This window comes from Mercenaria mercenaria, chromosome 15, assembly GCF_021730395.1.
Source record: "Mercenaria mercenaria strain notata chromosome 15, MADL_Memer_1, whole genome shotgun sequence".
NCBI classification, from domain to species: domain Eukaryota; kingdom Metazoa; phylum Mollusca; class Bivalvia; order Venerida; family Veneridae; genus Mercenaria; species Mercenaria mercenaria.
In genome coordinates, this window is record NC_069375.1 from 12210297 (window position 1) to 12225638 (window position 15342).

At 31.6% G+C, this 15342-nt stretch overlaps 1 protein-coding gene across 1 annotated transcript; it reads left to right on the plus strand.

Moving 5' to 3' along the window:
* Window positions 1–7171: 7171 nt before the first annotated feature.
* LOC123560005 (collagen alpha-1(VI) chain-like) lies at window positions 7172–10191 on the plus strand. The gene is made up of 3 exons (XM_053524030.1): window positions 7172–7675; window positions 7845–7921; window positions 8456–10191. The coding sequence occupies exons 1-3, from the start codon at window positions 7294–7296 to the stop codon at window positions 8822–8824; spliced, it is 828 nt and encodes a 275-aa protein (XP_053380005.1). The 5' UTR covers window positions 7172–7293; the 3' UTR covers window positions 8825–10191.
* The last annotated feature ends 5151 nt before the right edge of the window (window positions 10192–15342 follow it).

Genomic DNA, 15342 nt, shown 5'->3' on the forward strand with positions numbered 1-15342 from the left:
GTTGTTTAATAACAAAATTTCTTTTATTCTAATGAATACCAAACAAATTCTTGTTAAACAATCGTTGAACTAACAAATGAAGGTTTGGCTATGTATTTTTAATTTAAAAAATTTTCATCATGTGTTAATTTAATATTAACCCTCTTGCGTAAATTCTCCATCGTCTTACGAAATACAGAATTTTTCATTAACTTAAAAAAGTCCTTTTCAAATGAATTTTTTGCTTTAGATCTTTTTGAGTATTAAAATCAATTACTTTTTTAACCAAGGACTTTTCGTCAAAAGTTAATATTTTAGTATTTTTGTTACTTTTAACCCTAAATTTTGTATATAGTTCAAGATTTTTAAAATGAAACATAATTTTGTTTTTTCATTAAAGTTGGAACTAATTTTTTTACATTACTTTTTCCTATTTCAAATTCTGTTTTAATATTTTTACTATAATCAGAAAGCCATTGATCTGGTATTTTAATTTTTCAGGAGCTAAAGGGTAATCATTTTGTACAGTATGTAACTCTTCTGGGTATTCAAGATCACATTCAACTATAAAGTTAGTTTTACCTTTTGCCCAAATTTAAATTTTTTTAAATTGTTTTTCGGATATAAAATTTAAAGTTTCCAGAGGGTAAAGGTTGACACATAGCCCAACCGTAAAGGTTATTGGCGTCAAGGTACATAATGTATTTGCTTTCTTCTTTTGAATTATAATCTTTCATAAATTTATTGTTTGCTTTACTGTATCTGTTTGAAATATAACTTATTCCTCCTCTCAGCCCTTTTCAATAAAAAGATACATATCAATATCAGTTATTAAATCTAACTTAATTCCAGTCATTTTTAACATTGCATCCCAAGCTAAAACCCCGGACTACTAAAATAAAGACAAGGATTAAATTTGTAGTACTCTAAACATAGTTTTCTAAAATTTTCGAATACATCAGCTAAAAGTTATTTTCGTCAGTTTTTAAATATAAATCATGATATTCTCCCCTTGTTTTAATTTTTAATTTATTCCAGATATTTTTAGCATGTTCGTATTCATTATCAAAAATTAGTTTCATTTAAAATTGAATAAAACTCTTCTTTAGAAGGTAATTCTGTTTCTTTGAATTTTTTTAAAAGATCCATGTAATCCATATGGATTAAAAAACCTTTTGTTTTTTAAAAAAATTAATGCTTTCACAATCAAAATTCTTGAGATAAATATTTAAATTCTGGAATATTTTTTACTAGGTTATCCAATGATTGAGACATAAATTGAAATGAATCAATAAAGACCAAGTCGGAAATCATAAAAGCCATATATTTTCCATATTGTTAGGAATAACTTAATTTCTTTTTTTTAAACTTTCCTATTTGTTGCCCTAATAAAATGACCATCATAACCTCTTAAATTATGAAAATAACAGGAATTTTATGTGTTAGTTTAAAATTAATATTACATTCTGAGTGGCACTTCCTCTGAATTTTCCCGTTATATGACAGTGGTCTCTTACTTTGATTTAATCTTCTATATATTCTTTTTCACAAATATGACAAACTTTTGTTTTTTAAATTCACTTTCATCTTTTTAGACATTCTCAAATCTTTGTTTTAAAAAGTTTCTTTAAATATTTCTTTACAATATTCCTCTTCCTCAAGCATTTTTTCAATAAACTTATAAACTGCATTAGGACCTCTATCGTAACCACAATCTATATGATTTTGATATGGTTCAGTAAATGAAGATTTAGTTGATGGTAAAGCAGTTAAAACTTTTTTAGTTATTGATTCAAAATCAGCATAAATTACAAAAGGTACTGCTAAACCTTTATGATAATTTTTAAATTGTACTTTACTTCCCTCTTTTGGCATTTTTACACCTTGGGTACCATTAAAAGCTAAACAAATTTTGGGAAAATGTTCATTTAATATTCTTTCATTTGTAAAATGTTGTAAAAAACTTTTACAGAAATTATTTTTTTTCTTTATGTTTGGTTTTATTAAACATTAGTCATTAAAGTTTTATCCAAACATAATGTTGGACTACAGTTCTTGAGGGCTTACAGTCATCATCAGTTTATTTTATCATTATAATTAGCAAATTCACAGTGTTCTTTGTATTGATATTTTGATATGTATAATGGATAAATACTGTTTTCTTCATAACCAAATATATTAAATGATATTTCATTTAAAACTTCTCTTTTAGGTATTTGATTTAATGTAACAGGAAATTTAATTCCAGTATAATCAAGATCGTTTATATGTTTTTTATAATTTGAAACTCTTTCAGAATGTTTTGTTACAGAAATTTATAAGCTAAAAGACACCATCTAAAACATTCGTTATCATCATTCTTTATTTTATTTAAACCCTTTTATTGAATTTTGTAATGAAATTTTGGTAATTCTAAATAACTTGAAAGCCAAAGGACTATACTTATATCTATTTATATAATGAGCATCAACTGGGCTCTATTCTCCACCACTTCCTTCAGAAATCCAATTACCAATTCTATTTATTATTTCATCAAAAACTTGATGTAAAGTTTTTTTATTTCGTTTGTGTTAATAATTTCTAAAGCCTTTGATTAAAATTTAAACTGATTTATATATTGTATCAGTTTTATCCATTTTTGCAAAAGTTATTTTTAAAACAACGTTATTTTATACCTTTTAAGTTTTAAGTTCAGATTTAAGTATTTCATAAGAGTTGTTTATAGTTAAATATAATTGATTCTTTGGATTTTGTCTATATGTAATTTTAATTTCAAATTTCTTATAATAATGTTTTGTAGATCTCTCGGTTTCCATCTATATATTATATTTAGAAATAAAATTCGTTAAGGCAAAAAAGGATTTAAAAAATAATTAAAAAATAATAAACAAATAAAGTTTTAAATTATCTTTAAGAAGAAATAAAATATTTAAATTTATATCTTTTTCCATTAGTTTTTGATATTCCACATTTTTTCTCGGGTTTTTTCCTTTGCAGCACATTGTTATTAACCCAGAATTAATACCAAGGTCTTTAGAAGCTGCATAATTGTTTTATATGTTTTTTCTTCATTAGTATCACAGTCGGTTACAATAACTTTTTAGGATTGTTTCGAATATTATTTTGGGCGGGGGCAATCACATTTAAACTTTCAGCATTTTCTTCTTCAGTTAATAGACAACCACAGTTCCATTCAAATAATTTATTTTTTAAAAGATAAGGATCTATAACATTTTGTAATTTATCAATAACATAATTTGTATATTCATCGCTAACTATTTGATCAAGTTTTGATTTAATAACATTTCTTCTTTTAAGAACTTTCTTATATGAATTTTTGCCTGGATTTTATTATTTTCCTAAAGTGCTAGATAATTTTGACATAATCATTCTATCTACCTTTCTATTAACCATCATATTATAATATACTTATAGAAAAAAATCTCTAAAAACGCATCTAAAGAACATTTAAAAAATAGGTAATATTATCTATATCTTTTGAATAAGATTTTAAAGTCATTTTTTCTAAATTGTTATCAACTGTTAAAATTTTAATACCTTCTTGAAAAATTCTGTTTAACCATTCTTCGTGTAATTTGTGTAGTTTTTCTAAATAATCTAAACCAACTCTATTTTCTTCCGTTCTGTTTCTTTTTTGAAGCCTTTTAAAGCATATTTCTGGGTCGGTTTTAACATAAACAAATCCATCAATTAGATTTTTTCCGTATGGTTTTATAATATGATCAGTTAAGAAAAGATTGTATACTGCCCACTCGGGGTCATTTATAACACCATTGTCGTGATGTTGTTTTGTAAAAACGTTACTGTTAGTTAAATAACAACGTTCAAGGACAGAAACACCATCAAACTGTTGAGCAGAAGATAACATTTTTATATGACTGTTTAAAGTTGTTAGCTGAAAAGGAAATAAATATTTGGAAGGTTCTTGAGCAGCAAGTTCAAAAAGGTTATATGAATTATAACTTGGGTCCATAACATTTTGTCATTCGTGAATTGGTTCTGGAATTATATTAAAATTAGGATTATATTCTTTAATAATATCTAAAAACGTACTTTTTCCTGATGCAATATTACCTTCAACTGATATAATTTTTCTCATTTATATAAAATACTTATAGAAAAAAATCTTTAATTAAAGTTAATATAACTCTTCTTCTTTTTTACTTTTATATCCGTTAAGTTTCAATTCCTTCATATACGTTTCAAAAGGCATTGAATATTTTTTTCTTTCTGCATTTCTAATAGTATTGTAAAAATATCCTGAATAACTTGTTTCTCTTCTTCTTTATTTACTTTTCCAATCCGTGCTTTTGTTATTAGTTGTTTTATTTTGTGATGATGTGCTTTTAAAATAAATTTCTTGTCGTCAAGTTTTAGTCTGTTAGTAAATATGGTAATTACTGATGGAACAGCGCCAGCAACTGCTACAAATATAGGAATAGCTGGAACAAGTGCTAATGCAGCTGAACAACCAAAAACACCTGCTGTAATATATAATCCGGTACTTACTCTCCCACAAAATTTATAACTTTTTCTGTAAGCAGCAGCTAGTTTGGTTAAGTGAATGATTAACTGATCTATTGTTTCTATTCCATTATTAGAAATTAAATTTTTATGATTCATTTATATAATATATTTTTTAAATTAAATTTCTTTCAATTCATTAAATGGTACCCAACTATTAAATTTTTCACCATAACCTTTCCATTTTACTAAAGCTTGTTTTTTCTTATAGTCTCGTCTAATAACTTTTTCTATTCTAAAAACCTCTTGTGTAGTAGGTAAAAGTTCTTGTTCATAAAATGAACCTTGAATTATTTCATTATTTAAATCTTTAATAGTGTAGGTTCTGGGATTTGTATTATTAATTTTATAAATTATAAATATTTCCTCTGTCCAGTTTGGTGTATATCCTTTTTCAAAATATCTTTTAAGTTTGCTTAAGCGAACTCGATCACCAATTTTAAATTTTGTTTTACTCTTTGGTATTTTTAAATCACCATATAAATTAAAGTAAACAGTACCTTTAATTAAGTTTTTACTAGGTTCGGTTGGTGTCATTTTTATACTAGAATGTTTTGTTTTGTTATATTTATCAACCATATCCTGCAACTTATCTAAATAAGTATAAGTATTATTTGCTGTAAAATATTTCCACATTATTCTTTTTAAACTTCTATTAAATCTTTCTATTACTACAGCCTTTCCTTCATTAAATGTATGGTATATATTAATCTTATTTTTATTCAAAAATAATTCAAACTTTTTATTATAAAATTCTTTTCCTTCATCTACCCATAAATTTACTGGTAATCGTCCTTCTAAAATTATTTTCAAATGCTTCAGTAACAGATTCTCCAGTTTTATTCTTTAATGGAATAACCCAAGCATATTTACTAAATATATCAATAACGGTTAACAAGTACTTTACACCTTTATTATATTTTGAAAAAGCTTGCATGTCAACTAAATCAGCTGACCAAGTATCATCAATATCATTAACTATCACTCTTCGTTTCATAAATTTTCTTTTAATTGGTTTGTGTAATTCTTCTGCTAATTCATCGCTCCATGTGATTCCGGGGGTATACTCTACCCCCTTTTCCCGTTTTTTGATTTTTGTCCGAGACCAAGTGTGTATTTCGTTTTGATAGCTGGTTTTACAACTAAATTTTTGCAATCTTTTCTCCAAATGTTTTTGATTTAGTTTTATTTAAATTGGAAAGCATTTGCTTATCACATGTACCCTTTTTTACACCACTGTCATAGCAAAAATCATGGTCCATACATACTGCATCCAGTTCATTGACAGGGGGTCCATTATCTAGGGGATTTCCTGGCCCACAATAATTATATCCTGGAAGTGTTAAACCTTTCTTAGGTAATAAAGGTAACATTGCTTTGTGAATGTCTAAATTACCCCCTGTACTTTTAACAAACTTTGATTTCATTTTTCCACAAGATGAACAAGTAGCCCTTATCATTTTTCTCCCGTTTTTTGTTGTAACATAATAAGGATTTATATTATCAGTTTATCAGTAAATCTTCTTTCTTTCAAACAATATATTTTATTCTGTAAACTCATCTATATCATATGTATCTAAAACTTTTTAGTTGGTTTTTACTGGGTTTAAAACCTGTGGATTTTAAATTGTCCGGCATTTAAAAGATTTTCAGGGTATCAAGGGTACTAAGTTAGTATTTTAAGTTTAAAGCAAGGTTAAAGTCCACTTATAGAATAGGGACAAGGGGTCAGGGGGGGGGGGTCAGATTGGCTTAGAAACCCCATGTATATAACTACTTACAACATCTTATCTGGATTGCACGACATCATATCTCGAGCACTTGACATCTTATCCCTAACGCACGACATCTTACCTCGAACGCACGACATCTTACCCCGAACACACGACATCTTATTTCGATCGCTTGAGATAATGTCATTAAAACACGTTGTGTCCTTAACATCCTTAACATATATTTTATGTATAAGTGTAAAAAGCTAAAATTTAACATTTGTATTTAGATAGTTGCCGACACGATACCAGATATAAAAAACGACAAGTGAACTTCAGTCAAAATTATAGGCTAAATAAGCCAAGCCCAGTTCAGTCAGACTCATTTAAGTAAAAGCTTCTACAAGATATAATTATTTTTGTAATAGGAAAGTGTATGATATATGCGACATAAAAAGACCTTGCCGCCCGAGGATCGAACCCCCGATGCACATGCGAACAATGCGAACTGCACCGAACTTGATAACGCCTATTCATATAAAGGGTACAGACTTTAACCCGTTTGTGTAACTAATCATACGCCCGCAGCCAAGTAACATAAGCAGTGTTCCTGTGTTTTTACCGTACATCAGAACACGAACGACTGGTCATGGGTTCTATTTCTTTGTTGGAATTTTACAGTTAAGTACATAGTATCACATTATCAACCCTGCCCACAAAATCCCCTCACTCTTCCACCCTACCCACAGTTTGATTTTTGCCCTGAAATTAATCAACAAAATTTATTTGCAAAATCAGATACACTGTACCATAATCCAAATAATGTTTTTAAGAGTGAGAAAAATCATGGGAAACGCCAGATTTATCTGTTACGTTCAGAGCACAGAATGTAAACACTGCGAGGGTTTTCATAAACAGTTGAATTTACAAGACAGACTTGTTCTTGAGATTATATTGCATTTAGATTTTATAAACAATATCTTGTGAATTGGAAATTGGAAGATAACTTATTTCAGGTTTTTGCAGATAAAGGTGAATAATTTTCTACAGGTGTAAAATGGAAAAGTTAAAATTGTATGCACTTACTGGGCTTTTGTGTATATTGTGCGTGATATCCTCAGGAGTGATCACATATTTTATATTAAATCATCAGTTTGAAAGTCAGGTAGAAGAAAGGTTTAATGGCATAAAGAGAGAATTCAAATACAATATTACAACTTCTACTCTGAACATAGGAAAATCTACATTTCAAGCTTTTGATTTTAACCTAAGAGAGAACAATAGCAAAATTGAAAAACAAGACGCCTCAACAGAAATAACAATTGTTGAAGGATTCTCTTGTTCAATTTACACCGGAAATGGTACACTAAGTAGAGATTCGAAACTTTACCGCGCTGCAACTGTACTTCTGGATTCCAGGATAGAAAAACTCGAAAGCAGTATGTTAGTTTTATTTTTCACTTTAATTATAACGATTCTTATGATGCTTATAGACATTATTGTACTATGGTATCAAAGAATGCAATCTATAACTTTGATTACGATTTTCGATGATAAACATTATTGTTCTTTACATATACCATTTACAGATATTTTTACATATTATAGACATCAGTAAAGGTGAAATAAAAGGAGATAAGGGAGATCCTGGTACAGATGGGACTTCGGGAATGAAGGGTGGAAAAGTAAGTGCAGTAAACATATTATTATAGATACAATTATAGAGAGAAGTTTAGCAAAAACATTTAATATTCTAGTTATGGCTCGTTATACTGTTGTGTTCTTTAACATTGCTGTGAAATAGGTAACTCAAAAATGAAATATGCATTTAATACAGTGAACACAGTGATCATATATAAATTAAATTGACCGCGGAAGTAATAGAACAATAGTTTATGTCTTGTTTCAATACATATTTCATTCTTTCTAAGATTTAGTTACAAACGCAAAATACTATATGATTGAATTAATGACCAGGATAAAAAACACAACTTTATATATATTAATGATAAAATCTACAGAATATATGAAATATGTCTAAATATGAAAACATGATACTATCGAAAAGAGAACAATTTTTTATGTTTACTAGTATTACCCCTCTCATAATTGCGTATGTGTTATTGTATGATCAGAATTTCCATTTATATTGCGTTCGACGAAGCCGATACATTTTCGAATGCTGTTCCAATGATTAATAATGCTTCCTTTGGCAACAGGGTTCACAAGGTGAAGAAGGACCACAGGGGCCGCAAGGAACCAACGGTATTAAGGGTCATAAAGGAGAACAAGGCATGGTTGGTGCGACTGGAACTAAAGGTTTGAAAGGCGAACATGGACCGGTTGGTGAAAAGGGTGATAAAGGAGAAGTAGGTTTATACGGGATACCTGGAAAAAAAGGTTATCCTGGTGCACGAGGTTTAGAGGGACCCTCTGGCTGGCATGGACCTCGTGGTCCGCGCGGCACGAATGGGGAGAAAGGGGAAAAAGGACCTACCGGTAGAACGGGAGATAAAGGTACTCACATGTTTGACAATGAATTCGTGAATTATGACATCCTGTTGGATCCGTTGAATATAGATAGATAGATAGATAGATTTATTTTGGTAAGGAGTGCACATACATGGACAATTAAAAACAACATGTATAGTAATTACAACATAATAACATAATGCATACATGAAATTAAAAATAGCCATGACAGGCACACCGTCACCAAGGATTACACAAAAAATAGAAAACTCTTATTTCCATTGTGGTCCTTTGTGTTGGTGGCATGACATAGAGAAGCATAACAGAGTTTACAGAATTATGTGACTAGATGGAAATTGAAGTATGTGACTAGATGGAAATTACACAGCTATATCAAACAAAAAATTATGTGACTAGATGGAAATTGCACAACTATATCAAAAAGTAAAATGCGAGCTCAAATTAAAATGTTCATACATCGAAGGCCATACGAATAGTTATTAAAACACATTAAATAGTTATTAAAACACATTAAAGTAATTATGCTAAACTGTCTAGTAAATAATTCTTTACTAACGTTTTAAAAACAGGTAATTTCTCAGTCTGTGCTATACTAGCAGGCAACTTATTCCATAGAGAAATACCAGAAAAGAAAAAGGACTTTAACCCAAAGCCTCCTATATGAATGAACAGTATACTGTTGGATATAATTGTCTCCCATGTAGTCCGGGGTTAACCCATTTTTTATCTTAAAAACATGACACAGGATAATCTGGTCTACACGTTTGTTGACTGGTAACCAGTTGAGAGACTTAAAGTGCTCTGGGCCAATGTGCGACCTAGCATCAAGGTCCAGAACAAACCTCATTAACTTATTCTGTGTGGTTTGGAGCTTGGATTTAAGTAACTGAGTCAGACTATGGTACCATATAGAACAGGCGTAAATGACATTGGATTAGGGCCATGACAAGAAGTTTCTTGGTGTGTTGAGTAAGATAACGTTTCTTCCGATATAGATAGTTTAACCTTGCGTTAGCCTTTTTTAATATGGAGCGAGCCATTGAATCGAAAGATAGGGTCTGATCAAGGGATGCACCAAGATATTTAACAGTAGAAGTTGGTTCAATAGTTGTACCATTACATGTAATATCAAGAGTATATATAATTCTCGATCAAAATAGGTGGAAATCAGAAAGGATGAAATGAAATTTACAATTTATTTATCAGGCGATCTAAAATACGCTCGAATTTTATGTAATAAATGCTTATTGAACGTAATATGCATACTTTGATTACAAAATGATACAGTGAACGTAAATCGTATTCAGTGTTTTTTTTTAGCCAGACAATCGCGTACAGCATAATGCAAGGACATGTGTACAGATTAGCAACTGAATAAATTCAATAAGACGAATTGGTTGAAACTTCATCTCATCACGTGAAAATAGTGTCGATAAGCTCGATTCTTGTTGATTTAGCGGATCTTAAATAATAATTATCTTGTTCACGAAACCACTATGAAAAATAAAAAATCTGTGCCACAAATCAATCTTGACCAGTTTCTGATGTAAATGTTCCCAATAAAATCACCAACATCCATTTGCTTACATCCCGCATACACCAAGAAATGACGTTTTTGCAGCAATACGTCAACAATCAACAACATTAGCACGTTAGCACAATTATTGGGCTACTGTTTACTAACACTAAGCACACGGATAAAACTGGTTACATATGAAATGAAATTAATAATCTTCACCAAAGTATGCAAATCATGAATGAATGTGATCTACCATTATTCCAATTCTAGACATTCTAGTAATGAAAAGATATAGGCCTTTGCCGTAAACCAACTGACCCACACAGCTATCTGAACTTCAATTTATGCCATCCAAAACATACAAGGGCAAACATTCTCTTTGATTTGGTGTCTACAAGCAGGTATATGGGTATAAGGAAAATACTCAGTTTTACAGTAATTTCTTCCGAGAATGTCCACAGCTTAGCTTTTACCTGGTTTGGTTGTTAGTCATATAATTTCATTTCATTACATTTCTCATGAACAGGTTAAAACCAGATCTGCTATCATTTTGCTTGGTTACATATTTGGAATATATTTAAGACTTTAGATTGCCACGGTAAATGCAATAAAACCTTAGTCGTATAACTGAAATCAAGTTGAAAATAGTAAAATATTAATGTAACAGAAAATTGTCCAAAATACAGATTAAGTTGACAAAAATGATGAAATATACCAAACGCTGGTTATTCACTGAAAAACAATTGTATTTGTGAAAGGTAACTACCTTAAATAGTAGGCCTATACTTTTACAATACAAGTGTGAATTTTCTTGTTAGTCAATGTATCCTCCAACACCAACAAGTAGAGTTTCATCTCCATAACACACCGGTCTTAGTGACAAACTGTACAGGTTCCCAGTAAAAACTAATGTTTCGCCACTTGATAAATACGCTGACAATGTTGAGCATGTATCCAAACATGGCTGAACGGGAACCAGACGTATTTCCACCATTCCTCTCTGCACGAACACGGTCTCCAGTTGAGAGAATGTTTCAATCTCTTTAAATGCTTTGCTTTCAAAATTTGAACAAAGCAAAGCCCAATTTGTTCCGGTTAGTTGAACATTGTTTCCAAAAAACTGAGGGCGCACATAAAACCGCCTGAACGCTTTGAGTGATTCATAATCACAGTTTTCCCACAATGCATAAAATGACGTCACTTTACCGGTCGAAACCATCTGTAACAGTTGCCTGAGTTCTCCAACCTTTGACTTTAGGTTCGATTTAAATTGGCATGGTTGGAACAATGCCAACTTTTCATTTGAAAGAAAAACGGAAGCAAACTCAATTAAATCATGATCAAAACGATACGACGACTTATTCACAATAATTGGTATGTCCAGATGGACAAAGTCGCTTATATCATCAGCCATGGTAGCATTTATCTCTACAAGCCTTGTGTTTTCACAAAGTTCACACTGCTCCTGATTAAAATCCATTCTTCTGTACATATTTTCTACGAGACACCGCCCTTCGTACAACCTGTTCAATTGATGATCCTTAATAAAAAACATTAACGTTTTCCTTACACTCCATAGCAAAAATTTCTTGCCGGATGTAGTTTTGTATACAGTAAATACCGGCAAAAGTATTGCTATAGTAGAAAGTGTTAATATAACAGTCCATTTCCTATACACTTGTTTCATGTTTTAGTATCCAGTATATATGACGTTTGCTTAAAGAAAACAACGGTCTCCAAAATTTCCAAAATCTCCAAAATTTAGGACCTGCTTTTCAGCTGACAAAAACGTTAAAATGGTAAATTCTGGAGAAGCGATATTTCAATTACGGGGAGCCACTGAAGCAAAATTATTGAATCAAGATATTGTAGAAAGTTCATTAACTATTGTTGTATTGTGCTGAGACTGATTGATGAGCGCTGATTGATGTGTTACTGAAGAAGATAGTAACACCCAATGAAACCGAGCTCGTTTTCCGATTCCTATTTAGGATGGTCTGTTCAGAACACGAAGATAACAGAGAGGTTGTCGCGTATTTAAAAGCGTAAACTATGTACTATGTTAAGTCAATGGACTAATGGCGATTCGGCTGAAAAATTTCTGCTTTGAATTTGTATGCTAGTCTTAGCCCGTTCTCGTACATATACACGCGTAATTAACATTTACGTAATACTGTTTAGGCAGTGGACACGCAATGGCCCTTCGGTATGTGATTTCAGCATTTCCTTGTTGTCATCGAAACCATTGATCGTATGTGGTATATTAACGACCGAAGATCACCGAAACCAACAGACGAGAATATGAAGTGACACGCAACTTGTCGAATGCCATTACGCATCAATTACCTTAAGGCATTCAGTTGCGATTGATGGGCATATTTCTTTCAGGAAACCAGTGGTTACATTTTATTGCATAAGTAAGTGAATGACAATTAAACTACTCCAGTCAAGGTTTTGGATAGCTTTTCATGTAGACATTGAATAAAAATGTGAGCAAAACACAAGAACTGTTGTAACTAACTCTTGCTAACACACATATTTATATTTCCACTCCTTCCTATAAACAAATGTGTGTAAAATGTTGTAATAAGGCATATTTGAGAAGAGGCAGTCTAATATTACACACACAAACACACGCGCACGCACACGTACGCGCTGGCGTGTGCGCACATGCACACACATAAAATTCTTGAATCAAAAGATTCATTTTTATTTTCACTGTTTATATAAAAGAAAGACCAGTAATGGTAATGAGCGATGGTGGCCATTTTTTTCGTCTATTTTATGTTCCTTTTTATATAGCTATATTTCCCATCTCACATCGCTCGACAACAATTAAAATATAGGGTAAAAAGTATTCCTGCCAAACCAAGAAAACCACTAAATATGACATTTGCTGATATTTTGAAAGATTATTTCATGTTGCACTCATGAATTGCCACGGACTATAGATTATCACAATATTAGCTTTAAAAAAAGCTAGAATGCGGCATACTTGCTTCTCCCTGGAAGGCGAGATTGAGTGTTGCGGCATGTGCTGTCGAAACTTTAGTTTTAAACAACGCATGCGTTTCATTTCTTCAAGGAACTGCCTTTTTACTTGATCCGGCAGCATTTCTTTTTGTTCTGTGACCTTTTGCGTTATGGTATTGCGTTATGTTCTTGAATTTGTGAGATAACGTCCCGTGTAGAGGGTTTCTCCTGAATGAAACACACCCGGAAGGACCGAAGTTACAACGGTCTTTATAAAACTCGTAATCATCGTAGTTTTTCTGAAATCGTCATAAGTACATACAGTGATGAAAGCATCACCTTTGTTATATGATCTGAAGCTTTTGATAACATTGAGAAGACATAGCAGCTAATTGATTTGATCTTTTTTTGTGCAACAGAGATTTTTTTGGTTATCTAGTTTCCTGCAATTCAAAATGGCGACTTATGAAGGGAAATGTCTGCTTGTATTGATCAATTCACAATAAGCCAATTTTTATTTATATTTCATTTTCACTTGCTTGTGTTCTGCAACCGGCTTCATTTTGATAATGAAAGAAAAAGTTGTAAGCATTGCAATTGCTGATTTTGTAAAATAATCAGATTTTTAGCTAGTTTTCATAGTAATCGTATCGTAATACCGCCTCGCCGAGGTGATCCAGCAAAATAGTCGACAAGCCTGGCTCAATTTGCCGTAAATCAACCTATGCTAGAGGGCTTTAAGGCTGTCTTAGGAAATATCAACACATTCTATCTGCCAGTCTTTGTTTTACGAGTTCTATTAACTGTGTACAAAGAGAGACTTTTAGTCTTTTAGATGTAAATAGTTGTCCCTTGTACAGTATTTTAATCGAATCGCAAGTATACTTTTCTAGAGTGAGGCGATTACTGAAGATGATGATGATGAAACAGATCATTTGCATTAGTCATTTAAAATTGATTAGTTATACATTTTTATAAACTAGACAAAAGTATACGCTATCAATGCATTTTATGAGGCTCGTTTTTAAACTCTAGAACCACAGATGTTCGTGAACCATCTCAATCAATTAATAAAAAGCTAGATGTAATTTTTATAACTTTAATAAAGTACTTTTTATTATTGGATGCAGAATTTTCATTTTTAAGATGTAAAAATTACGTCTAGAAACTTCACACAGTCAGCGTGACTGTAATAGTCACTAGGTATAGAGTGATGAATCGGTTATAATCACAGTCTAAACCGCGTGATTATAACGAATTCGTCACTCTAGACCGTGTGATTATAACGAACTCATCACTCATCCCTGAGCACGTACGTAAAGAAAGTATCACACTAGACCGTGTAGTTATATCTAGAATTATCCATACTGTTTGTTTATTTCGGAGACACCATTACCTTGTTTTTATAATCATGTAACGGGGTCACACAGTCTCAGCACTAACCTGTAATGACGGATCGCTCGAGACCTTGTGATTATAACGGAATCATCACTCTAGACCGTGTGGTAATAACGGAATCATTACTCTAGACCATGTAATTATAACAGCATCGTCACATCAGAACATGTGATTATACCGGACTCGTAACTCTAGACCTTGGGAATATAACGAACTCATCCCCCTAGACTGTAATTATAACAGTCATACTCTAGGCCGTGTGATTATAACGGCACTGTAACTTAGACCGTATGATTATAACAGAATCAGTACTCTAGACAGTGAAATTATAACGGCATCGTTACTTTAGACTGTGATTATAACCTATTCATCACTCTAGACCTTGTGATTATAACGGAGTCATTACTCTAGACCGTGTTATTATAACGGAATCTCCGCATGCAATTTTATGTCAAAGCAAAGTTTTGCTCCTTGTTTACTCTGATCCGCTGGTGGAATGATCGTCCCATTGATTATGTCGGTCCTCTGGAGGAAGATTAGTGGTAACGAAGGGAATATTTAAGGAAAATGACGATTCAATGAATGAGTAGCTTCAAGGTAGTATAAGCGTATTGACACTCGGAAAATTCCGTTCGATTGAGAATTCTTCTTATGCTATTTCGGCATTTTTCGATCGTTTTTTTTTTATTATGATAATCACCAGAAAATTCCGAGATCACATAC

Bases quoted from the DNA above. Each gene is read 5' to 3' on its own strand.
- LOC123560005 (XM_053524030.1), top strand. From the start codon at position 7,294: ATGGAAAAGTTAAAATTGTATGCACTTACTGGGCTTTTGTGTATATTG. The intron at 7,676-7,844 runs GTATGTTAGTTT...TACATATTATAG, and splicing joins GATAGAAAAACTCGAAAGCA to ACATCAGTAAAGGTGAAATA. The intron at 7,922-8,455 runs GTAAGTGCAGTA...CTTTGGCAACAG, and splicing joins CGGGAATGAAGGGTGGAAAA to GGTTCACAAGGTGAAGAAGG.